The sequence below is a fragment of the Zootoca vivipara genome, chromosome 14 (assembly GCF_963506605.1).
Source record: "Zootoca vivipara chromosome 14, rZooViv1.1, whole genome shotgun sequence".
NCBI lineage: Eukaryota > Metazoa > Chordata > Lepidosauria > Squamata > Lacertidae > Zootoca > Zootoca vivipara.
Genome location: NC_083289.1, coordinates 16,685,677 through 16,713,015, shown reverse-complemented (window position 1 = coordinate 16,713,015; position 27,339 = coordinate 16,685,677). Strand labels below are relative to the sequence as shown.

Sequence of the window (27,339 nt, the reverse complement as noted above, 5' to 3'; positions counted from 1 at the left end):
CCAAGGTGCCCCCCTGTTTTTTTCTGGAAAATTTGAAGAAGAAAAAATATGTGTGGAATATTCAAACCATATCAAACTGTTGGTTTTTTTAAAAAAAAAAAATCCGGGGGGGGGGGGGAGGATTTGGGGGAAAAACGGAAGAAAACCTTGGTCCCCCCCCCAAATTTTCCATTTTTTTCACTAGGCCTTCCCATCTCTAGTCTAGAACTCAAATGTGAAATTGTTGATCTTTTAACAAAAATACATGGAATTCGTCCCAACAATCAGCCTTCATACCTGAGAACTGGAAACAGGCCAATGCAGCACCAATTTTTAAAATGGGACGCAGTAAGGGAATCCTGAAAATTACAGGCTGGCTAGCTTAACATCTGTCCAGGGGAAACTGGTGGAAAGTATTGTTAATGATAAAACAACCGAGTATATTGATGAACAAGCCTTGCTGAAGCAGAACCAGCATGGCTTCAGCAAGGGCTTCCTGCATCACTACCTTCCTGAGCTTTTGAAAGTGTCAACAGGCATGTAGACAGAGGTGATTCAGTTGACATATCGTGCTTGGGCTTTCAAAAAGTTTTTGACCAAGTACTTCGCTGAACGCTCGTGAGTAAGCTTAGAAGTCGTGGAATAGGAAACAAAGCACTTTTGTGGATCAAGAACTAGGTAAGTAGCAGGAAGCAGAGAGTAAGAATAAATGGACAGTACTCCCAACGGAGGGATGTATAATGTGTCTAGAACATGGATTGCTTTTTAACTTGTTTGTAAATGATCTCATGCTTTGGAAGAGGATTATACAAATTCGTGGAGGATGAATGGCTGCGAGGCATGATGGCTATACTCTGCCTCCAGAGTCAAAGACAGTGTGTTTCTGAATATTGGTTGCTGGAAATCACAGGAGGAAAGAGTGCTCTTGAACTCAGGTCCTCCTTGGGCATCTGGTTGGTCACTGTGAGAACAGGATGCTGAACTGGGTGGGCTGTAGGCCTGATAGAACAGGTTTTTCTTGTGTTCTTCTGTTAGATGTATGGTGCAGATGTGGTCTTTGTCACCTTCCATTTAAATAATAATAATTTCAGTATAGTGGGAAATTCTGTAGCTCGGAAGCAAGTATGTAAGAAAATGTGACTTGGGCTTTTTGCAATTGTGATTCGGTATTGATCCTATTCAGTGAAAACCATGCTTTGGAGAGCATTTTTAAGTGACCTTTTATTCTTCACTGCTCAAGGTTAGAAACAGACGTTTCGGGAAATCAGACACGCGTCCTTGTTCAGCTGTATCCTTGAAGTTGTTTTGGTAGAGGCTCGTTTTCAGACCCAAAAGGAACAGATAAGTTTCAGATTACTCCAGATGGAATTGGCTAGCCTTGACTGCCGGGTGCTTGAAGAAGATGGCTGTCCCTGCTGGCTTCAGTGAAGTGATTATTCCAAGGTTTGGTGCCACACTGGTTGCACTCGGCTCCCCAAAGCTAAATCAGAAGATAAGGCTTGATTTGCTGATTAAGAAAAAGGCAATCTAATAGACAACCTGATGCCTACTGAAGTTCCTAAGTACAGCATGAAGGCAATGGGTCTCCCCTATTAGTTGTTCCCGACATCTAGTTCTCTGTGATGAAGCCCAGTGCCCCATAGCAGAATGAACAGGGGCAGTGGGGGGCGGGGGCTCAACTGTATCAGGGCTGAACTCAAGCAAATTTCAGAGTGATACCTAAAGAGGGACACCTCCCTTCAGACCATTAAGGAGAGTCTAAAACGAGGCAACTGCATCTGAAATACACTGAGTACATTAGCATGTCACAGTAAACCGTAGCCAATGGCTTGCTGTTAGTGTGTCAGTCTTGCCTGCTAACGAGTGAGAGAAACAAGTCACTATCTCTGGCTTACTGTTGCACCCAAACTTGGGGAGTCAGGGTTGTTTTACTCAAACAATCCACAATCTGCAAATTAGGCATACAGTGGTGCCTCGCTTAACGAACGCCCTGTAAGATGAAATTTTCACTTAAAGGATTTTTCTAGCGGAGGTTGCCTCGCTAGACAAATTCGTTTTGTGAAAAATTCGTCTAGCGAATCGCGGTTTCCCATAGGAATGCATTGAAATTCAATTAATGTGTTCCTATGGGCAAAAAAAATTTTTTTTTAAGTGCAATGCATTCTTATGGGATTCGCTAGACGAATTTTTCGTTATAAGAATAGACCCGTGGAACGAATTAAATTCGTCTAGCGAGGCACCACTGTATTCTCATATTACCTTCCACGTAGGTGGAACTGAATATAGGAGTAACTCAGGAAAGTAAGTGAACCTGGGCTTTTATAATATGAGGACTCTCTTGTCAACAACTCACTTTCCAGTCTAGTCACCTGAAGAGTCAGGAAGTTGAAGTCCCTTATCACTAACCTATGTGCCCCCCCCCAGTTGGACTACAACTCCCATAATTCCTGACTACTGACCTTGCTGGATGGGAGCTGTAGTCAAACAACATCTGGAAAGCCACAAGCTCTCTACCATTGCTCTAAAGCTATAAAACCATTTAGGGCAAGCCTTACATATCTGTGTCGTTTAGGAACCAAAAGCTGCCTCTTCATAACTCTGCTTGTTCCTCAGGCCAAACTGCAAAGGTATGCTGAAGCTTTCTTCTCTGGCATTCCAATCTGCAGCGCCTTTTCTTTTGGAGTTCAAGTGCGGAAATGGAGTAGGTCCCAGGGGTCATGTAAGGACAAGGACATGTCAGGCCCCTCGCTATTGCAGTTGGAGAAAGGGGGTGCAGGGTTTGGTTTAATTTTCTGAGTTTTTGTTTTGTTTTGTTTTGTTTTGTTTTCATTGCAAAATAGGACTGGGCGTTCAGTTTGAAAGGGATGTGATAAATCTGGCCTGGTGTGCAAGCAATGCCTGCTCCTGTATTACTCTGCTTGCCTTTGAACACCCTGAAAGCTGTTTTGCTGGAATCTGTTTTGAGAAGCCATGCTGTGTGTCAGTAGGACTCTTCCCAGGCTGCAGTTGTGCAGCTGGAAATTGCTTGTCTTTTCACAGTAACAGACTCAGCAAGACCCATCCGTTCATTCTGTAAGGATCTTTATAAAGTATACCAGTGATCTCCCAACAGGTCAGAAAATCTGTCTCGGCTAGTCTGACATAAAAATTGTGCTTTAAATGGTATTTGTGCAAAGGTAATTGGCACATATGCCTTATTGTACCTTGATTTTTCTCTACAGCAATTCAATTGAAAAAGCAGACAGGCAATATAGCCAAATTTCACTTCTTTTTCCTTTTTCTTGTAAAAATTGTAACACTCTTTAATTGATAACGCTGTCAGTCAGCCAACTGCCCGTGGTTCAGCTTAGCTGCTTAAGAGGTCAACAGTGGGCTTGGATTTTGTTTCCAGTCAGAGATTAGTAGTGTTGTTTTGCTTTTTGGTTCTGTGGTTTTCATTAGCACCACCCTTGGAAAGCTGATGCTATCGAACAAGAACTTCAGACTGCAATTCGGCCTGAAGTTTACTGTCAAAATAAGGATGGATGAATCTGTTGGTTTAGGTTTTTCTCAGTTTCTTCTTTTCCCAGTCTTAAGTTCAGTTTGATGCATTTCCACACTGGCTTGCAAACTTTATTTTTTAAAATTTTTTTAAAAAATTATCAGCTTTTTGATCCTAATAAACTCATTTTTGCAAGCAATTTCCCCTAATATAATGCATTTTTGTGTTATTTTCACAAATGCAGTGCTTTTTTCTGGAGGAGCACAGGGGTACACATACCCCTAACATTTTGTGCATCTAACGGGAGAAGAAACTAAAAAAAAAATTTTTTTTTAGTTTCTTCTCTAGCACGGTGAATCGTCAGTTCCGTTGCTACCCCAGATGGTGGCGTTTCCTGAGTGTCAGACAGAATGAGAGTACCCCTTAACATTTTTTAAAGAAAAAAAGCACTGCACAAATGTATGCATGCTTTGCCCTAGAATACACTTTTCTTTCTTTCTCTTTGCAGTGCAAGAACAGCATTGCAAAATTCAGAGAAGAGCTAATTCTGAAGGACAAATATGTTTCAGTCTGCATAGCTTTGGGAAATGTGCCTTAGATAGGTTCACCTTAAAATGCAAACTGGTACAAATTTATCCCCTGTGCCAAACTTAAAAAGCAGTCATGCTGAATTGCCTCTATAATATTGCTGAATAGTTCAGGCACAGATGAGCTAATTTTGCCCCTGGCCCTTATTGATCGCCGAACAACTGACTGTCCTGTTTTTGCACTTGTGTGAGAGTTGTGCATTCCTACAGTAGTCGGCAATACAGTATTATCCTTTTGTAGTGGAAATACAGGGTTTAGTTTAAGGTGGGGTGGCGATTAGAAAACACATTCACAAAAATGCCTTTTGTAAGCAAAAAGCATTGGACTTGTGGTAGGCGACGCTTTCCTCAGCAGTGCATAAATTCCTCAACACGGTGTTAGTAGGGCAATGTCACTCACGACTCTGAGAGCGCTTGGAGGAGGGACCACAGAGAAGGGGGTGTTTAAACTTTCCCCATAGTCCACATTCCATCCTAGACAAATTCCTGTCTGGATCATCACAGTCAGGCTGATTAAAAACCCACCACCTGCCAGTTTGAAGGTGTGTGGTAGTATTTGCCCTCACGCTTGTTAATTACATTGTCCTACACTTTTCAAGGGACACGGGTGACGCTGTGGTCTAAACCACAGAGCCTAGGGCTTGCCGATCAGAAGGCTGGCAGTTCAAATCCCTGCGACGGGGTGAGCTCCCGTTGCTCGGTCCCAGCTCCTGCCAACCTAGCAGTTCAAAAGCACGTCAAAGTGCAAGTAGATAAATAGGTACCGCTCTGGCGGGAAGGTAAACAGCGTTTCCATGCGCTGCTCTGGTTTCGCCAGAAGCGGCTTAGTCATGCTGGCCACATGACCCGGAAGCTGTACGCCGGCTCCCTCCACTTTAAAACAGAAACTTAACAAAGCTCCACACCAGGAGCAGGAGTTCCTTCAGATTTCCACTCTGCGTTTAAACGTAAGCAACTATAGCAGTTAGAAAGGGAGATCTTCTATAGAAGATCTCAAAGCAGCTGTTTTATTACAGAAAATTTTCAGAAACAGACTGGAAAGAGAAGTTGCTGAATTGCAACTCATTAGCAAGCTTAAAACCATGGAGCCACCTGGAATGAATAAAGACATAGGATTCTTATCTCATTATACATGATCAAGCTTTCCTTAGCACCTCAGCCCTTGCTTCCCCCCCGCAAGACCAATTGCAGTCATTAACAGTCGTTAACAGTCATCAACAGGTTTACCACTCCTATCAGCCCATCACCCATTCCCATTACCCCCCACCCCCCACCCTCTGAATATACATAAGGGTCTGGTGGATTCTGTTTCAGTGTATCTGACGAAGTGTGCATGCACACAAAAGCTCATACCAAAATAAAAACTTAGTTGGTCTTTAAGGTGCTACTGAAGGAATTTTTTTATTTAGTTAGAAAGGGAGGCAGACCAGAGAAGTAGTCTCCAGCATAGGAAAGCCTGTGGCAAGAAGCTCTCCAAAAAGTAGTAGAAAGCCGGATGGCATTAAGACATGTGCCATGATGTCACTACATTAGTGCATGTCTTAGCCTCTGGGAAATTCCCAGTGCAGGCCTCTCTGATTGGTAGTGGCAGGCCAGCTTCAGATTTGGCATGCTTCTGTCAGAGGAAAATTAAAAACAGAAATGTTGGATAACTGCTGCATATATAATCAGATTATCATATGTGACAGTTTAAGGTGGTTTCTGGGGCTGGTGGGCCCCCTAGAGTCTTGTGGGTCCTAATACACACACACCCTAGATGGCCAGCATCCACAAGCGGATATTTAATTAGTAAATGAGTAGGTAAATAAATAGTGCCACTCAGATGTTAAGAAATTTCCACTAATACTGGGATGAAAGCCAGTGTGGGCAGTGGACTGGTACAGGAATGGGTGTGCAAACTCTTAAGAATTGATTCACTAGCACCGGGTTCTTTCATTCTGTCTGTATGATTCCATTCTTCAGATTCTGTTCAGGGGCACTCAGATATCAGATCTGCAAGTTAACTGGCTTTAAGAAGCTTGGGCTACAATTATGCTGAGCAATGTCCAACGTAAGGGATGTTTACAGTGTGTGGATGAGTATGCGATACGGAACCTGTGTCTGCTTTTGTTAATAGCACCTCTCAGATGCATGCATGTATTCAAAAAGGTAAATAGAAGTTGGTTGTCTAATATTTTGGTCCTGCTGTAAAATAAGGATTTTCTGCGTTGCTGTAATAAATAAAATTAGTACCCCTTTAGGTTATGATCAACTAATTTTATTATTTGACAATGTAAAAGAATGAGAGGATACAGAAATGATAATATGTCTCTTTAACAGCTGCTAGCATAATAATATGCCACAATTTTGGGTGGGGTAGGGGGAATATAAACACCGTTGCTAGAGGATTAGATTTAAGGGTTTGATAGCTGGTTCATACAAGAGTTAGGGGGAAGTATGCAACCTATTTATTTATTTGAAAAACTGAGTGCATTCATATATATATATATATATATATATATATATATATATATATATATAATGACATAGTAAGTTAGAGGAAAACATCTATCTTAGTGATAATATGAAAGTATCATGTAATGGTTTTATATCCATCTTTATGTCTATGTATTCTTTATTGTATTCTATGTATTCTTTATGGACTTTTTATGGATCTATTGTATGCATTGTTGTTTTGATATTTTCTCCTTCCATAAATACAAACCATTGTATTTATTATGAACTAAAACGCAAGGTTTGAAGAAAGAAAAAAGTTGGTTATGTGGAGAACAAATCGGTTATTGATAGTTTTTGTCAAGGAAGGTGATCAAGACTCCACAGAATAAAAAAATTCCTTCCAGCAGCACCTTAGAGACCAACTAAGTTTGTCATTGGTATGAGCTTTCGTGTGCATTCTGAAGAAGTGTGCATGCGAACGAAAGCTCATACCAATGACAAACTTAGTTGGTCTCTAAGGTGCTGCTGGAAGGATTTTTTAAATTTTGTTTTGACTACGTCAGACCAACACGGCTACCTACCGTGTTTCTCCTAAAATAAGACACGTCTAATATTTATTTTTTCTCTAAAAAACCACATTGCGGCTTATTTTCGGGCGATGTCTTATTTTTTTATTGAGCATGGTACAGCATTGTTAAGTATGGTACAGGGCTTTCTTGCGCCGCCCGCTGAGCCCGCTGCCGGGTCCCCGGGCTTTGTGCGGTGCGTCGCGTCGCGGCTGGGGCTGCTGCCGGCTCCTGCCGGCTCCTGCGACTTCGCGCGCCGCACGCTGCCGGGTCCCTGGGCTTCGTGTGGTGCGGCGCGTCGCGGCTGGGGCTGCTGCCGGCTCCTGCCGGCTACTGCGACTTTGCGCGCCGCCCGCTGAGCCCGCTGCCGGGTCCCCGGGCTTCATGCGGTGCGGCGCGTCGCGGCTGGGGCTGCTGCCGGCTCCTGCCGGCTACTGCGACTTCGTGCGCCGCCCGCTGAGCCCGCTGCCGGGTCCCTGGGCTTCGTGGGGTGCGGCGCGTCACGGCTGGGGCTGCTGCCGGCTCCTGCCGGCTCCTGCGACTTTGCGCGCCGCCCGCTGAGCCCGCTGCCGGGTCCCCGGGCTTCGTGCGGTACGGCGCGTCGCGGCTGGGGCTGCTGCTGGCTCCTGCCGGCTCCTGCGACTTCGCGCGCCGCCCGCTGAGCCCGCTGCCGGGTCCCTGGGCTTCGTGCGGTGCGGCGCGGCGCGGCGCGGCGCGGCTGGGGCTGCTGCCGGCTCCTGCCGGCTCCTGCGAGTTCGCGCGCCGCCCGCTGAGCCCGCTGCCGGGTCCCCGGGCTTCGTGCGGTGCGGCGCGTCGCGGCTGGGGCTGCTGCCAGCTCCTGCTGGGTCCTGCGGCTTCGTGCGCCGCCCGCTGCCGGGTCCTGGGGCCCGTTCAGTCGGAGCTCGGCGCGTCTCTGTACTGGGGCTCCCGCTGGGCTGGGGTTCGGCGCGCACTGCTGCGTTTGCCGGCTCCCGCTGGGTCGGGTAGGTACCGGTACCCCCAACATGTCTTATTTTGGGGGGATGTCTTATATATTTTTGCCTTTAAAATATCGTGCCATGGCTTATTTTAGAGGCACGTCTTATTTTAGGAGAAACACGGTACCTGTAACTAAGACTCCACAGGAATTTGGAAAATCTAAGATTGCAAAAAATGTAAGGATTATCGTAGGTTATTTGCTTAACTGTCTGATAGTAATCGAATCCATTCTCCCCAACTCCTTCTCTCTCTCTCTCTCTCTCCATCCCTATAGGTAGTTTTGCGATGCTTGGATATAAAGGAGACCCCACACCCTACTGGATTAAAATCCACAACCACGCTGCTGATCAGAAATCCGCTTCTCTTCAATATTATGTGCCCCTGGTGCTGAGAGAGTACAGATGCTCAGTTGATGCAACAAAACTTCAAGACTTTGTGAAAACCGAGGAGGGCAAAACTCCACAAAGGCTAGAAAACAAACACAACTGAACTGTGCTGTGTTCGTTGGCTTGCCTGTAAGGAGGGGGCATAACTCTAGTCTTCTTGTTTTTACAAGATTGTAAAAAAAATAACTTTATTTTGCAGCTAATAAATATATTCTGATATGACAAAGTGGGAGGGGAAGTGTAGTTTGTGTTTTTTTTTTTCAGAGCCTGTACTCTTTTCGTTTCTATCCAGAATAGTGCTGTGGTTTAAGTCTGGTTGGAAGCCAGACCTCTATCCTGAAAGCTCTGTTCTTTAATCCTAGAAATGTGGAGGTGAGGTGCAATTAATCAGTGAAAAACAAAAATGCACTCTGCATTTGCACAGAGGCACTCTTTGATGTCACTTCAGTGTATTCCAGGACTGAATGCTGGCATTGGCAATCTCATTATGGGGATGGGTAATGCTAGCCCAACATCTTTTTTTTTTTTTAATGTAGCACCCCTCCCTTTCTTCTAGTTGATGTGTGTTTTCTAAACGGCAAAATCAGGGAAATGGCAGCCCATCTTGTATCTGCTCTTTCAATTGCTTTAGGGGAAATCCAGACTAGGGATGTCAGATAATTCTGTCAAAGACTGAAATGGGAGCAGACATTGCCACAATTTGCAGGTTCACCCAAGGTCAGGAATGGAAATTATGCAAGCTGATATGAGCAGAATTCACTATTGTTTTTTAATCCATGAACTTAGGTAAGTAACTCTGTTTGGTGGTATTCAACTACGTTTTACTTACAGTAGACCTATTTTGCTCATTCATGTCAGTGGGTCTACTCTGAATAAAACTTAATTGAATACCACTTCTTAGTTTTTGTATTGCATTGGCATTTCCCTTCCGTGGAAATGTGTTGAAAATTATGTTACCTTCAGCCAGAGCAGATAGCAAGACATATAATGTGGGTTTCAGCAGAGGCTGAACTGTAGTAGAACAGAAACAGCGCTGGTTGAGATGAACACAGGACAGCACAGAAATCACTTCCTCCTTGCATCCATAATCCAGACAGTTTACATATTCTGGGCCTAAGACTAAGTTCCAATTAAGACATGCCTAGATGGAATCGCTTGCAGCAGTTCCCATAGGAACTGTCCCTATAGGATTTCATACAAAACAAAATTACTGCTTCTGGGATCCAGGCACAAAACAGTTCATCAGTGAATGGATCTAAAGCAGGCATAGGCAACCTTGGCTCTCCAGATGTTTTGGAACTACAACCCCCATGATCCCTAGCTAACAGGGCCAGTGGTCAGGGATCATGGGAGTTGTAGTTCCAAAACATCTGGAGAGCCAAGGTTGCCCATGACTGATCTAAAGCTTAATAACATACAGTATATGACAATAACACCTTCTAAGGTGAGGGATGTCACTGTAATAATTACATTCATTGTGCTATTGGGCTGTGTTGTGTAATGGTTAGAGTGGTGCTCTAGGACATAGGAAATCAGGGTTCAAATTATGGAACTCACTTGGCGACCTTGAGCCAATCACTAACCTATTTCACAGGGCTGTTGTGAAGATAAAGTGAGAGGGAGAACTATGTGTGCCTCACATTGAACTTCTTGGAGGCATATAAATGTGATAATAAATTTTAAAAATGTTGGTCTCAAGAAACCTCCGTGGGTGTGGAGCTCCACTCATAAAGTGAAATGGAAGGCGACAAACCCACTTACTTAGTTGTCTAATCTCAGAGTAAAAGTTTCCTTTTTCCATTTAACTTGGCATGTGCCGTGCAGTGAACGGTTATATAATTTTATCCATCTGCTTTGTGAATTCTGTGCTGGATTTGTAAGCATTTCAGTCTGGAATAAATTGCCCTTCGCTGGGCTCAGGCTCCAGGTTCTTTACCAAGCCATCCTATTTATATATGTCCCCACCTTCCAAGGAACACAATTCTTTCCCTCCCCATTTTGACTTCAGAACAACCCTGTGAGGTAGTTTAGGCAGAGAGAGAAGGGTGGCTTGTTCAAGGTCACCCAGGCCCCACCTGCACTCTGCATTTTAAATCAGTATTATACCAATTTAAACAGCCAGGGCTTCCCCTAGAAGAATCCTGGGACCGGGACTTTGTTAAGGATGCTGAGAGGTGTTAGGAGACCTCCTATTCCACTCACAAAGCTACAGTTTCCAAACTGGCTTAACAGTTAATCCTTCTTCCAAGGGAACTCTAGGAATTGTAGCTCTGTGGGGAGAATAGAGGTCGCCTAATAACCCTCAGGTAGTTAACAAACTACCATTCCCTGACATCTCCCAAGTCTTGCGGAGAAACACCCTGGTCTAAAACTGTGATGGCTCACTGCTAGTCTGTGATAATTCTGCACGAAATGGACCAATGGTCCAATTCCTATGTTCCTAACAAGATCCAGAATCATCTGCAATGTTCAAGGATTTCATTCAACGTTTTAGTGGAAAATGGGTGTTGTCAGGATTATCTGAAGAAGGGGGGGTAAACGGTTTTTGAAAACCTCTGTTTTCTTTCTGGTAAGCTTATGGTCTCCTGACCCAGATGTTGTGGAACCCTGTACGTTGATCTGCATATAGAAAATGACCTTGATGGAAAGGTCTATGTTGGTTTCTGAGGCTTGTTTTGAGCAAAACTGTACCTCCTATGTTCCCCCTTCCTGAGGGGGTAAATATTTTCTTCCTGTATAATTATATAGTGGGATTGTGAAGAACAACGTGAAATGGAAACTCTTCATGAGGCTGCTGCAGCACACAACTTGCTGAGTTGTGGTCGCTTTTGCTGAGGTAACCAGAGTAGGGTTTCTTGAACAGGTCCCATGCTTGTAGTGAGTGGAGCCATGGATGCCACTCTCATTTTTGTACAGCAAGCTGCCTTCCACACACAAATCAGAGATTTCACACTTAGAATCATAGAATCATAGAGTTGGAAGAGACCACAAGGGCCATCCAGTCCAACCCCCTGCCAAGCAGGAAACACCTTCAAAGCATTCTTGACATATGCCTGTCAAACCTCTGCTTAAAGACCTCCAAAGAAGGAGACTTCACCACACTCCTTGGTAGCAAATTCCACTGCCGAACAGCTTTTACTGTCAGGAAGTTCTTCCTAATGTTTAGGTGGAATCTTCTTTCTTGTACTGTAGTTTGAATCTATTGCTCCGTGTCTGCTTCTCTGGAGCAGCAGAAAACAACCTTTCTCCCTCCTCTATATGACATCCTTTTATATATTTGAACATGGCTATCATATCACCCCTTAACCTTCTCTTCTCCAGGCTAAACATACCCAGCTCCCTAAGCCGTTCCTCATAAGGCATCGTTTCCAGGCCTTTGACCATTTTGATTGCCCTCTTCTGGACACGTTCCAGCTTGTCAGTATCCTTCTTGAACTGTGGTGCCCAGAACTGGACACAGTACTCCAGGTGAGGTCTGACCAGAGCAGAATACAGTGGTACTATTACTTCCCTTGATCTAGATGCCATACTCCTATTGATGCAGCCCAGAATTGCATTGGCTTATCCATCCCTCCTCTATCCAGGCCAAAGCACACAAGGAGCACACAGAGCAGGGCTGACAAGAGGTATGGCCTGGGTATCCCGAGGACTTGATAGGCCTGGAGGACCACATTTGAGCCCTGGGACAAAAGGTTTCCTGACCCCTGCGTTTAAAAGTCAGAGAAATATCCTGTTCATTTTAAGCTTAACTGTTGTTGGCCAAAGTTTGGCTCCCTGGTGGTGAGTAAGTTCCCCTCTTGAGCTGGCCGTCTTGCCTGCCCGCCTGACATCATTCCACTGACTTGCTTCCAAACCACGGCACACCAATTGCTAACGCGACTCAAAAGTGTGTCAAATAAAACAGGGTTCCTTTTCCCCTCATGAGTGCTGTGTGGCAGAAGGACACCTGAGAACTGCCAGAAAGGAAACAGATTAAGGAAAGGAAGGAGAACCCAAGAGGGATTTGCTGAACAGCAGGTAAGGGAGCTGTTTTTCTTCTTCTTTCCCCCCTTTTAAGTATTTTTAGTTCTGGAGAGAGCTGTCAGAGGAGACCTTGGACATATGATAACCCAACACATCTTGCATATTTGCACTCCAGGCTTAATACTGCTGTTATATCAGCTTCCTATTTCGTACACTGTGTGCTCCGATAGCCCAGCAGTAATTGCATATCCATCACAATAAATGTGTCCCTGCTGACAGAAATGTGAATTCCTAAATGTACCATATCTTGGGAGTATTTAGAGGTGGTGGAAACCAAACGAAGGGGTGCACAGAATATGCATTCTTCAAATACTTCTGTGCCCACTACGAATGTATACCAGTTTTGTACCTGTTTTGACTTTGCGCGCCTTTGGCCAAAGAAAATCCTTGGTATTCTTATTGGGGGGGGGGTGTTGCTGCTTGATCTGCAGCAATTAGCAGCTGTCGTTGATTGTGCCCTGAAAAGCTTCAGCTGCAGGTTTCTGCAGAGAAAACCTCTTATAATAAAGGGTCAAATGCAAGTAGGTTTTCTTCATTCAACTGGGTACCTAGCTCCCAAGCCAGGTAAGTGAGGTAGCTTGGCTACACTGTACACTAAAAGGAATTTGGAATTCTACACCAAGAAACGCTGGATTCTGTGATCTCTGTGTTTAAATGATTCAGATGAGTTTCATAACATCCTATAGAATTCTGCTTGTGTTTGCTGAGCAAATCTGTTGATTTTGGTTCTTCTCATTTTCCTCCGTTGAAAGTGATTTCCAGATCGCTTTGTGATTTGTTTGTCTTTCTAATTCCTCATGAAAATTCATCAGCATTTTTGTGTAAGTTTCTCCTAAAGTATATATTTTTGTAAGCAATTTTGCCCAATATGCACATTTTTGCAAAACATTTCCCCCTTAATATTTATATATTTCTAATATAATGCATTTTTGAAACTTATTTTCACTGATGCATACTTTGCCATTTTTTTAAAAAAATACGTGCCTTTTGTGCACATAACTTGAATGGAGAAGCACATTGCAAAATTCAGAGATGCGAATTTGGAAGAACAGCTGTGTTCCATTCTACATATTGTTTCGGAAAGTTTCAAATTAGGTAAATTTGCCTTTAAATAGGCACTGAATTGAATTTCTTCCCCCATCTCTATCACGGCAGGATGCAGAAAACTCTGTGGGCTGTGGGAGCTCTACCATTGGGCATAGGGCTAAAATGTGCTCAGTCTCTCCTGGGTTCTGAGGTTCCTTCGGGCATTGCCCACATGCTTTCAAACCTACGTCCATAGCCTTGAGAACCAGAAGTTTATTATTATTATTTTAGGAAACAAAACCTAGAGGTGCTTAGAATGCTATATTTTGCATCTAATAACCAGTTTCGTGCAACTGTAGAAAACCACAAACCTCCCAATTACTTATTTCCTTGTCACACGGCAACCAATCGGAGCAGCTCCAGATTTTTGCCTACATGTTTCCAAGAAGGCATTTTTTGCTGCTACCATCATGTCAGGAAACACCATAATTTCACCCCTGACACAGAAATGGATTTTTTTGAGTTGAAGGTGGAAGCGGTGGGGAGAAGAGAAAACTTAAATGGACATAAATCTGACATCAGGAACCAGAAGACAGAGAAACCAGTAGGAGAACACTTCAATCTCCCAGGACATTCTATACAAGATCTCAAAGCAGCTGTTTTATTACAGAAAAATTTCAGAAACAGACAAGAAAGAGAAATTGCTGAATTGGGACTCATTACCAAGCTTAAAACCACGGAGCCACCTGGGATGAACAGAGATATCGGATTCTTATCTCATTATGCATGATCTAGCTTTCTTTTGTGCCTTGTCCTCCCCCCCCCGCAGGACCAATTGCAGTCATCAGCAGTCGTTAACAGCTATCAACAGGTTCACCATTCCTATCAGCCCATCACCCATTCCCACCCCCCCACCTCCACCCTCTGAATATAAATAAGGGTCTGGCTCTTCTGTTTCAGTGTATCTGACGAAGTGTGCATGCACACGAAAGCTCATACCAAAATAAAAACTTAGTTGGTCTTTAAGGTGCTACTGAAGGATTTTTTTTATTTAGTTAAACAAAGCAACTCCTGGGTTTAAACTGAGACCAAACTGTTCTAAAACATATTTTGTGATAACCCCCCCCCTTTTTTTTTGCTATGTCTGAAAAGCCTGCCCTTCACTCGCCAGTATGATAATGCCCTAAACTTTCCTTCCAAGGCAAAGGCTGAAGAACTGGCAGCACTGAAGCTGAAGGAACAATAAGCTTGACCTTCTGGAAAATTACATATGGACTAAATCCTCCCCAAAAGAGGGGGGAGGCCAGGTGAGGTGAGCCACACGTAAACAAGGCTGGTGCCACCAAGGCACAAAGGAAAACAACCAGGGCCCCACCCTCCTTCATAAAAGCAAGCAGTTGCAGGAGCAGGGATTGGCAGATGGGTTCAGCTGCTAACCTGCTGGGCCACTGGAAAGGCAATTGTTGGGCCGAGTAGGGAAAAAAATAATCTCTTGATCCACAACGAATTGATGGAGGAAGCCCAAATGCAGCTGAGCTGTCAGGAATATCACAGGTACTCTTCAAGCTGTTACCTGTCTGTCTGCAATGAATTTGATTTTCTGAATAGATTAGGACTGTCAGGCTTCCGATCTCCGGAAGTTTTTGTTTTCATCTTAGCCACAGATGGGAATCCATTGGTGCCAAGTTAGGTAGGCGTCAGGGATAAAGTTGATCAGCTTTCATTGAAAGCCAAATTGATCAAATTTGCAGTTTCTGGAACAATATGCCACCTTGCAGAATTCCTTGCACTTCCCTGAATTTTGCAATGCCGTTCTCCAACCAAATGCATGTGGTAAGGGGAACTGTGCATAAAAATAGGCTCTGGAAAATAACATACAAAAATGTATTATATTAGGATTCATTGCTTGGGGGGGAAATGTGTATACCTTATTCAAAGCTGCATACAGGAATGTACTTATTAGGAGACATTCACGCATTAGGAAAAAATGCTGGTGAATGCTCATGGTTTTTGTAAAAAAACAAAATGTGAACTGCTGCAGAAATGTGCAGACCTGAATTTAACATGGGTTAAATGAGAAACTGTGTGAACCGAAATGGACGGATCCTTCCACCCCAAGTGCCAAAATTGTCTTTTGGAGCCCAGCATGTACTGGCCTAGATAATATCAATGGTCTGATGCAAAACACATCCAGGGCAGAACATAATCTGCTTCTGTTTGAACAGCTGCATCTCCCCCAGTACTGGTTGGCTAAAGTAATTTGAGCAAGTGAACTCAGGTTAATTGGTTTAATTTTAAAATCAAAGCTTATTGACTGCGTTTTTTGTTTGATATTGAAGAATGCAGAGCAAACCTATTGAGTACCCACCTTTCCTGCATAGCTCAAATCCAGCAGATGTAGAGGAAGGAGGACAGGAACCATCATATTTGGGTGCTATGGGTTTTTAATTTATACAATTAATCCTGCTAATTTGTCCTTTGGAATAGGGACAGGGTTGAGATCTCACGCTGCAGTCATTTTATATCAAGAGATTGACACCTGCAGTAAACAGCTGTTGAAGGTCCCTGGCTAACTGCTTCCTGTATCTACTTTTAGCATTGTCTGCTAATATTTGCTCTTTGGAAAGATCCCAACAGCTGGGAATCTTTTCAAAGCGAGCCTCTAGCCAGAATAAGAGATGTAAATCCTACTCTCGCTGTTGCCAAACAGCTTTTTAATGGCTAAGTTTTGCTTTCTTTCTGCCGAGTTGAGAATTTGCAGCTGGAACTGGAGAGACCTTCAAGATTTTCACTGTGCTGGCTGCATGATAAGCCTGCCACTTTTTTATTTTTATTTTTTATTTTAAAAAAACCTTTTAAAGTGCTGCTTTGGAAGCAGAAATAAAGCTGATGCTGCTTTCCCTATCACTGCATTTCCATGCTGGAAAATGCACTGCTCTCTGCCTCCCGAGAAGCTAAATGACCAGCTCCCACAACAGCTACATTCTACTTTCGCTGTTGGAGTGAATATGTCTCTTGATACCTGTTGCTGGGAATCACAGTGCAGAAAATGCTGTTGCACTCAGATGCCGCTTGCAGGCTTCCCGTTGACAATGGATTGGCTACTGTGAGACTAGATGGGCCATTGCCCTGATGCAGCAGGCCTCTTTTTGTATTGTTATGATACTGCATCCATCCCCTCACTCTTGCCATGGTTTGCATGCTTGGAGAAGGCAGGTAAGGAGGAAGGGGAAAGCAGCCTAGGAAGCTCAGGGCAACAATGGGTTCTGCAGCTGCATGGTCTTCTCTAGGGATCCTTTCTAAATTCCCTATCTCCATGTTCCCCGTAAGGAAGTGTCTCTAAATTAGCATCTTCTTCTTCTTCTTCTTCTTCTTCTTTGGCGATCACTCGTAGCCGAGTAAGATTGTCTTCCATAAACACGGTTTTAACAATGGGTCCGTAAGTGACTGTGGAGGCCAATTCTGGATCCACACGTCCTTCTGCAGTGGGGACATTGCTTTCCAGGCAGGAGTTGATCACGGTCTGGATTTGCCAAGCATGCCTTCCTCTTAGCATGTTTCTCTCTTGCATCCTGAGATCGGGTTTCTTCAAAGCCCATGACACCTTTGGTAAAGGAGAGAGATGCAAACGAACAAGTATTTTATAGGATTTATTTCATGCCTTAAGGTTCTAGTGAGGCTTCTTGCCAGTCAATGCAAACTTCATTTTTAAAAGCAAGCCAGTGGCAGGACATGTAACAAGTGTCCCGGCGAAGGTTGAAACCAAGTAGTTATGTAAGGTCCGCAGGACTTGGCTTTTGTTGTTCATCACATGTTCCTGCCATCTGAAATCGTGCCGAATGCTTGAAAACAAGAAAGTTATCTGCGAGTGGCTATACAATGGACAAATGAGAATAATCGAGGTCCTGAGTCATTATTTTAATTAGGGATGGGCAAGCGTCATGCTGATTGTCCTGAAAAGGAATTGGACTTTTAGAAAAAGCATTTGCACTTTAACTACTCGTCTCCCTCTGTCCCAAAGCAGCCATTTGGGAGGGGAAACTTGACTTGGAGAAAAGCAGGGGTAACAGGAGGTGGCAGAGGGCTCCCATGGATACAGAATCAAGCTCCATGCTCCTTGACAGGAAACAACTACTTAGGGCAGGCATAGATAGGCAAACTCAGCCCTCCAGATGTTTTCAGACTACAACTCCCATCATCCCTGACCACTGTCCTGTTAGCTAGGGATCATGGGAGTTGTAGTCCCAAACATCTGGAGGGCCGAGTTTGCCTATGCCTGACTTGGGGCTTTATAGGTCAATCAGTAGCCTTGTACCTGGCACTGCATGGGAGTTGAAAGTAAAAGGGGGAAAAACCACGTCTCTGCAGCTTTGTAATCGGTGGTTAAAATCAGTGCACTTCAGTACACCATCTTAATATAAAATGGCACCCAATTGTATCCACACAGATGAAAACCCGCTTCTTCATTTCAGGAACCATCATGTAAAATAGAGATTCAAAGGGTGCCTTTTTCATTTGGTTTATATTGCACAGATGAATATTTTATTGTTGTAAACCTCTTTGATTATTTTATGACATAGTGGCAGTGCTTTTTTCTAAAAAAATGTTTAGGGGTACTCTCATTTTGACTCAAGAACATCACAATTTTATAGTTCTGATTGGGAAAAATAAATACAGTAAATGGGCAAAAGTATGCCCCCCCCCAGAAAAAAGCACTGCATAGTGGTATATAAATATTTTTAGATAGCAATGTGCTCACTGCGGCAAGAGGGCAAGTTAGTGTGCTTGTTCAGCTTTGGCCCTCCTATATAATATTTTTTAAATATATGGCCAGCTGATGACAGAAATGATTACTTCACTGTAGATCTTAATAGCAGGGCAGCAGTTCAAGTTAAGATAAAATGCAGTTACTTTATTTCCACACGACTCTGGAGTCATAAGGCTTAAGAAAACGGCCAGCTGGCAATATTCTGAAATTCTTCTTGGCTTAAGGTGCTGATAAATAGAAGAGTTAGGGTTGTTTTTTTCCAATTTGAAAGAATGCAATTACTCCCCCCCTCCCCAAATCAAATACTTATGCATGACTCTAAACTAGTACTGTCAGTCTTTTGCCTGAAGTGTGTGTCTTGTTTGCCAAAGAATAATGTCAGGGCCCCTTCAACATAGTGGCTGGTCTAATGCAAAACCCAACAAACTCCTGTTGTGTAGGGTCACCATCTCTTTAATGACTAGAACAGCCGTTATCAAGTTGGTGCCATCCAGATGTTTTGAACTAGAGCTGCCACCAGCCCACCATGGAATGATGAGAGGGTTTGCCGCTCTCTCGACTGATAATGAAAGCAAGATGAATAGTGGACATGAACACCCAAAGAAGGACAATGTACTGTAGTGACCTAACCTAGGCTTGCGCCTCTCAATTTTTCTATATATATGACAAAGTTGTTGAGCTTTTTGGGGGAACATCATATAGATAGAGAGATAGAGAGAGATAGTTTTAAGGCTTTTTGAAAAAAGGATTTCAAAAGCATTTTTAAAAATAAAAAAATAAAAATCGCCCTGCTTGCCATGCATCTGGGATTTCCTGGCCATTTTGCCGATTTGGCAAAAATCCACCTGGATGCCATTTTCAGAGCCTGATTCCTGGATATGGCAGCCCTAACCTTGCCACTTCAATTCCCTGTTGAGCTCAAATCTCCATTAGGATGGGGTAGTCTCCCTAGAAATGGACAGGACAATAAGGAAAACAGAAACTAAGGAAGTGACCTTTTTCAAATTGGTGGAAAACTTTAATTTGAATGACATATGGAGATTTAAACACCCACTGGACAGAGAATCTGCTTCTTTCTCAGAACCAAATCAGTCTGCTGGAAGGATTGACTCAGAAGCGACCGGTTTTGATATTTCCAAGGTCCAACATATTCTCCCTGAATGATCTAAAATCAGTGGTAGAGCACATGCAAAAATGGCCCATATCCCATCTGGAGATGCCAGATGGGACTACGAAATGTTCCTAATTAATACCCCGGAGAGCCACTTGCCAGTCCATGAAGACCCGTGTTAGAACTGTTGTAAAACAGGATCTAAAAGAAATTTGGGAGTTGGATCGGAGTTTCTCTCTTGGTGACCATGAGGACTGGGAGGGCAGAAGGCAGAGAGCCCTGCAAGTAGGTGAAGCTGAAGCCATTGATAGGCAGAGACCATTCATTTTTGCTTTCTCCCCATCTTCCTACCTGCTGATCCCCCCCACCCCAAAGCCAGCATGTGACACTAAGGAGGAAGGGAGCTGACAGCCTGGTCTGATCCCTAGAACTGGTTGTTATGAGACAGGCGGATGGAGACTGGCTGAGGGCACACTGAGATTGATGGGGCAGTGCCCCATTTGCCATAACAGACCACCCTGCTCTGGCACAAGGTGTGAAGGCCTCCAGGTGTACTATTTTGTACACTAAGAGGGCACTATCCAAACCTCTGCTCACACTCGCACAGCACATTTGCCAAAAATAAAGTATCAGCAACCGATCTACATTTAAAGTGGCGTGGTAGTGTGCATCATAATGAATCATAATGTTTTGCCTATATGCAGTGGTAGCATTTCCAACTGAAGTAATATATAAGAAAAATTGGCCAGTGTTAACGGTGGCTGATGTGCTTTAGGGTAATTGCAGCGAAGGCTTGTTATAACATCCTTGGCTTACTGAATGTCAACACTGTTAAAACGTTGGCCGTGCACTTGGTTCCCCCCCCCCCCCCCGCATTTTGATTCCCTTAAAGTGTAAAACTGGGCACAGTAGCTTCCTACCCGTTTTGTGTGCGCTTGCACCGACTACCCGTCCTGCTCGGCCCCTTCCTAACAAGCTTTCTGACACCCTTTTATTTAATTGACGCATCTCTGCTAGTCTAAATACTGCAGCACCTGTCAAGGAGCAGCAGGGCTGAGGCCACTCAGAAGTTTAATCTCTTGCGACGTTACAATCACGAGAAGCTTTATTTATTTTAAAAGTGCACACTGGTGGTGGCCCGGGAGGGGTGGCGGGAGCATTTTGAAAGTTGTGAATGAGGGAAGCGGAATTTTAATCCCAATCTTATCTCTATATAGCACATTCTGGTTTGCACCCGACTTTATTTGTTTTATACTTGAGGGGATGGCTTCCTCCCCATCATACTGTCCACAACAACTTAAGAACCCCCCCATAAAAAACTTGTATGGGTCCCCCCCCCACCATCTTGACAGTGTGTTGGGTTAGGGAAATGCCTTCTCTATCATGTTTCCCCATTTGTGGGACCCTGGGAAGTTCACATGCCTCCTAGGTTGCTTCCAGACAACCTGTTTGTTGAGCATTTTGTCCTGATTTGTCTACAAGGAGGTGAGACTGTGCCAGTTATTTCTTGAGCTTTCATTCTGATTTGTTGGTGGGGTGGTTATACAATGTTGTGTTAAGGTGGAGCCCAAAACAACTTCCGTTTGCTGGTATGTAATTGAATCCTGCGAGAAAATAGGGACATTTCAGAGTGTGGTGTCGAGAGCCAGTGTGGTGCAGTGGTTAAGAGTGGTAGACTCGTAATCTGGTGAACCAGGTTTGCGTCTCCGCTCCTCCACATGCAGCTGCTGGGTGACCTTGGGCTAGTCACACTTCTCTGAAGTCTCTCAGCCTCACTCACTTCACAGAGTGTTTGTTGTGGGGGAGGAAGGGAAAGGAGAATGTTAGCCGCTTTGAGACTCCTTCGGGTAGTGATAAAGCGGGATATCAAATCCAAACTCCTCCTCCTCCTCCTCCTCCTCCTCCTCCTCCTCCTCCTCCTCCTCCTCCTCCTCCTCCTTACACTAAAGTCTTTCAGGCATCAGGTGATCTTTCCCACTCTTAACTGTATTTAAAGCATTTTAACTGTTTTAGAATACTTTGCAGGTGGGGGACAGGGTATAATGGATGTGTTTGCTGTCCGGAGTTTCTTTGGGAAGAAAGATTAGATATAAATTCAATGAATAATAAAATAATAATAATTTTGATTTCCCTGGGCTTTTAACCTCTGATGCATTTTCTTTTTTTTAAAAAAAAAATTGCTGTGATTTATATTGTGGTCAGTAGTGGTTCTCCTCATTATTACTTTGACATGTTTTATGAGGTATTGTCACCTGGATAAATCTGTCCTGAACCTCCTGGCTTTAATTGCTTTAATTATTGTGCTGTTTTAATGGGCTTGTTTTATTTCACATTTTAATTGTGGAGATTTCGCCGAATGTTTTGATGGAATTGTTTCATTGCGCATTTTAACGAATGTATGTTTGCATTTTATTTTATATTTTTGTAATTGGTTTTGCACCTGTAAGTTGCTTAGAAACTGCTTTGGCAATGAAGCGGTATATAAATGAATACGACTCCTACTAATAAATACTTTTTTAAAACAAAACAAAAAAACCCTATGCACACAAACACAGTGTTGTGATTTCATTTGCATTGTTGGAGCCAGTTAACTTGATTCTCCCGAATGCTTGCTTGTGTGGTTGTGAAATCTGGCTGCTGTTGGTTGTTGTGCTGTGGTGTGTATGCATCTTCAAGCTGACACCGGTTTGCCAAATTTGAACCTTGGCATAATTTTTACCGAGTTTTTCTTCCTTCCTTACATGCTGAGCTGCATCACTTGTGTTCTCCATGCCACATTCCTCTGGATTATCCTGTAACATGGGACATTCTTCTTCTGCCCCACCCTGTAAATACTTAGTATATATATATATATATATATATATATATATATATATATATATATATATACACAATCCTAAATGGCGGCTCATGTTATCTTAAGCCTGCATAAAAGTTAAGTGTGAGGTGTGGTATGGAAAGCACGCTTGCTGTCTTAGCTCTGCTGAGTCAGGAAAAGGTATAAACCAATATAAGCTTAGTCATACAATCAAGCCTAACCTTACCTCATTTTATTTTATTGAAAAGAAATAAATACAGTGATGCCTCGCAAGACGAAATTCAAATCAAAACAAATCAAAATTTTATTGCATTAGCCGGTTGGCCATAGCACATAACACATAAAACATTAATAATAATAATAATAATAATAATAATAATAATAATAATAATAGCGGTAACCTCGCAAGACGAAATTAATTCATTCCGCGAGTCGTTTTGTATTGCGAAAATTCCATCTTGCGGTTTTCCAATTTAAACAAATCAAAGCAAAAAAAAAGCAAGCAAATAAATTCATCTTGCGAAGCACAGCCATAGAAAAATTCGTCTTGCGAGTTTTTTGTTGCGCGAGGCATTCGTCTTGCGAGGTACCACTGTATCCATACCTGTGCAAAAACCCCCGAAGCATTCTCAAACTGCTTTTCTTTTTACAGGTCTTCAGAAGACAGGGGATATCTTCAAAGGGCATTTCCACACCCAAACATGTTCCTGACCAGCTGCTTAGTTGCCTTGGCATTTATGCTCCCTGCTGTACACATGGGTAAGTCTGGGTGGATTTAATTGAATGGCCGCAATATTCATTTTATTTTCCACATTTTGTGTTCTGCTTTTTTTAAAAAAAATATCGTGAGGGGTTCTTAAGTCAGGCTGCAAATAAAACACTTTTAAAAATTGTTTGTATATATAATAATAATAATTAATAATTTTATTATTTGCAGCCCGCCCATCTGACTGGGTTTTCCCAGCCGCTCCGGGCGGCTTCCAGCATATACAAAAACATAATAAAACATTGTAACATTAAAAAACTTCCCATTTAATTTAATAAGTGAAATATGATGGGATTCATAAATTGCACATAACCCCAAAGTGCTAGGAACGCCCTCCTTTTTATTTATTTGCTTGTTTCAAAAAATGGCAACTACAATGACACACACAAAAATCTTTTTTTAAATCGGCACATAAATACTAATAGAGTTTTATTCTGGGAAGGGAGTGTCACCTCTCCTTCCCCCCACCCCCCCACCCCAAAAGCAGATAATTCATTGAAAAGCTTAAAGGTATTTTTGGGGGTCTCTGTAGTTTCTCAGTCGCTGGGCAGCTTTAAAACGCATCTCAGGGCGAAAATAGCTTCAAAGTTCCTCTCAGTTCATGTTTTTCTAAATTTACACGGATGGAACGGGTGCTCAAGCCATTCAATATGGAGTGCTAAAGTTTGTTTAAAATCCCATAGGTTCAAAGTGGGTGGCTTAGGATTTTAAAGTACCTCCCCCTACAACTCACCACTCCCTCAAACCCCCCCCCCCCCGAAGCTGCATATTATTGAACATATTTTTTCTTTTGTCTTCCTTGGTTTCTATCCTTCATGTCTTCCATTGTGGAACTCAGGGTGGCATTTGTGGGGCTACTGTGAGGTGTCTCATCCAGACACAGACCAGGCCCAGGCCTGCTTCGTTTCAGCAAAGTTTCTGCTGCATCAGTACCTACTCTTTAGAACAGAGGTTTTCAACCTTTTTGAGTCCATGGCTCCCTTAACCAACTATATTCTTTCTGCGGCACCCCTGTGGGGCTCAGGATCCCAGTTATGTCACCCCTTGCCTGTACAGCTGGCAGCCCCTCACCCTTTTTCGAACACCCTCCCTTGTGGAGGGTTCCCTCAGCCTCCTCTCCTCTCCCCTTTCCTTGGGAGAGGCACCATTCACCTGCGGAGCTTATAGCCAGGGCTGCTGCAATAAACAGCTGTCCAAGCCTTTGGGAGGCAGAGACATGAGAGGGCAGAGGAGGAGGGAGGAAAGGAAATCGGGACAGAGGTCAGTGTTGCCCACAGCACCCCTGACCATCATTCAAGGCACCCCAGGGTGCCACGGCACACTGGTTGAAAACCACTGCTTTAGGAGGTGCTCTCCAGGTGTTTCCGGACTCCAATTCCCATCATCCCTAGCCTGTGCGGTTGATGGACAGGGAAGGGGGAAATTGAAGTCCAGCAACCTCTGTAGATCAGTTAGAACAGTGTTTCTCAACCAGTGTGCCTCCAGATGTTTTGGGACTACAACTCCCATCATTCCTGACCACTGGTCTTGCTAGCTAGGGATGATGGGAGTTGTAGTCCCAAAACATCTGGAGGCACACTGGTTGAGAAACACTGAGTTAGAACATGCCCTGTTTTTATGAAACACATTTCCAGAAACGAACGCTCAGAATTCAAAATTGCTACTCTCTCTTTAACTACCTGTTTTGCTTCTCGTGCTCAGGAAGTTTTCATTAGGAAGCAAAAAAAACCCCTAATGCTATACTCGGGCCCATTGTTTCTAATCCCTGCGCAATGACAGAGGAGGGATAGAATACAATCTGACCTGGGAGAAAGGAGAGAAGAGGAAATTCGCAGCTGGGTGTGAAATTTCATCTGTGATGGAGGCAAACGGGTGCTGGAGTAGGGAGGAGAGGTGCCGAGATGCACCTTGTAAAACTGTCTCTCTCCCTGGCAGAGAGAGCAGGCAGCCAGTTCTTTGATTTGCTTCCTAAGCCCTAACCACCCGCCATCTGTGTTAGGTGAAATTCTCTCATGCAGTTCTTGAATTATTTGCTCAAGCTGTCATTACTATAGGCTATTAAAACTGTCCCTTCTGCTCATACAGCTGCGCATCTCCTTCTAGGAGCCCAAACAGGTGTTCCCTGAAATATTTTTATAGCCCAATCAACAGAGCATCTAATCTTCCTTTCATTAGTTTGTTCGTTCAGCTCAACATTCGGTTTCCAAGAGCAGCCAGGCAGATGCCAAAAAGGAAGTTTAGAAGAGAACACAACGGTTCCTGAAGTTTTTGGCCCCTGGTGTTCAGAGTTTGTCTAACACTGTGCCTAAGTAGTTCTGTATCTATAATTTAGGAAACCAGGTGTGGAAGTGCAGGACACCCAAATATAATGCAGTGGTTTCAGGATACTCTAGGGTTCCTCAGGATTGCAGAAGTATATATTTTTTCATTTTGATGTTGTTATATGTGGAATAATTTTTTTCATTTTTTAAAAAAGTAAAATGTTATTTTGTTTTTAAAAAGTAAATTACAGTATGGTAGGAATCTGTGAACTCCCTGGACCTTTGAATGTTAAGGCTGTCAGTCGAAGGGAAGAAGGAAAACAAAGGGAGGATATTTTGCCTCTGTAGTAACCTGGAGGGGAGGATTAGGGTGTGCGACAAAGGAGATTTGTTTTATTCACTTATTTATATATTTCAGAGTTAAACCCTGCTCTTCTTTCCCAAAGGGAATCCAGGGCATCTTGCAACGATAAAATTACATAAAACAATTCAAAGCAATATTGTAATATTTTGCATTCAGCGGTTAAAACCAACATAATGAAATATATTAAAACTGACCTGCAGAATTGCACAAGGGGGGTGTTGATCAGTGCCAACCATTAATATTTTACAGGACAGAAATTAACACAATGAAAGTCGGTTTGGGTTTTGTTCTGCTATTTACTTGCTATCGTTATTTTACTGGATTCCGGATTTATTGCAAATCACTCGGAAGATCTACCAAGCTATCCCATGTCCATGCCTGCTCTATGGAATGTATGAACTCTGTCCTTTAGAGCTGGTCACTTGAGGCTAGAGAAGAGCGAAGGTGGATTCAGTCGAGAAACCACAGGCTAGCAGATTGACTGATCCCTTTCCAGGGTCTCTTTCAGCCCTGGACTTGTTTTTTCCCCCCTTTTCTTTTTGGAATGTGACAGGAAACTCAATGCAGATGGAGAGTGTTTGTTTAGAATTCTCAATTTATCTTTCCAATGGCACAAGGAAAGAAAAGAAAAACACACACAACAGTATGACTCTTGTCAGTCAGAGAATTTCCTGAATAGTTGCAGTGGAAAGGATTTACAGGGCAAAAGAATGAAATGTGATCCTCCTTTCAGAGAGACTTGGCAGGGAGGAATTGGGGTTGGTTGTCAGGTTAATTTTAAAGGACACATCTGGGCCATACAATTAAAGCACCACAACACCACTTTAAACAGTCATGGCTCCCCCCCAAAGAATTATGGGAACTGTAGGTTGTAAAGGGTGCTGAGCGTCACTGGGAGACCCCTATTCCCCTCCCAGAGCTCCTTGGGAAAAGGGATTGATTAAGTCACTCTGGGAATCCATTGATTCCAGTAAGTCTACTCTGAGCATGTGGGGTGTTGATCTCTAATTCAGTTTGTGCATTTGAACCCCAGCTCACTGCCAGTCCAAATACTGTAGTGAACATTATCAGCCCAATGCAGCCCAATGCATGTTTACTTGGAAGTAATTCCCACTGTGCTCAGCAGAGCTGATTCCCAGAGAATTGTAGACTGAATGTGTGTTAAAGGTAAAGGGTAAAGGGACCCCTGACCATTAGGTCCAGTCGTGACCGACTCTGGGGTTGCGCGCTCATCTCGCATTATTAGCCGAGGGAGCCGGCGTACAGCTTCCAGGTTATGTGGCCAGCATGACAAAGCCGCTTCTGGCAAACCAGAGCAGTACATGGAAACGCCGTTTACCTTCCCGCCGGGGCGGTCCGTTTTATCTACTTGCACTTTGATGTGCTTTCGAACTGCTAGGTTGGCAGGAGCTGGGACCAAGCAACGGGAGCTCACCCCGTTGCAGGGATTTGAACCGCCGACCTTCCATGTTGAGTTGCATCAAATCTTCTTTAAGTGCAGTATGACATGCACTGAGGGTCCTTATACAGTACTTCAAAGACCATACTCATAAAAATAGGACAATGGTGATTAATTCTATGGAACACCCAATTATGGATCATTTTGACTATTAAGTCTTTTCCCAAATATGTCCCAATTAGTTCTAAGTCACTGGAAAGGTTTTTTTTTTTTAAAAAAAATACTCTGTGGGAAGTGTGCCAAAATAAACCCCCTGTGTTCAGCTTACTTACTGATTAGCTAAAATAATTCTTACCAGCTCCTGATGAACAATTAGAATTATTTGGACCT

At 43.4% G+C, this 27,339-nt stretch overlaps 2 protein-coding genes across 3 annotated transcripts in view; both read left to right on the top strand.

Moving 5' to 3' along the window:
• Positions 1-9,704, top strand: part of LOC118093031 (inactive cell surface hyaluronidase CEMIP2) — an 89,746-nt gene extending 80,042 nt beyond the window's left edge. The window contains exon 24 of the mRNA XM_060282754.1: positions 8,302-9,704. Within this exon, the coding sequence (XP_060138737.1) occupies positions 8,302-8,516 (215 nt within the window). The 3' untranslated portion in view covers positions 8,517-9,704. The remainder of the gene's footprint in view (positions 1-8,301) is intronic.
• Positions 1-27,339, top strand: part of CEMIP (cell migration inducing hyaluronidase 1) — a 170,601-nt gene that overhangs the window by 71,190 nt on the left and 72,072 nt on the right. The window contains exons 1-2 of one of the 2 annotated variants that reach the window (XM_035132097.2): positions 14,657-15,016; positions 22,812-22,918. In XM_035132097.2, coding sequence (XP_034987988.2) covers positions 14,973-15,016; positions 22,812-22,918 — 151 coding nt within the window. In that variant the 5' untranslated portion in view covers positions 14,657-14,972. Of the gene's footprint in view, positions 1-14,656; positions 15,017-22,811; positions 22,919-27,339 lie in introns of those variants that run through there. The other variant, XM_035132099.2, reaches the window with a different exon arrangement.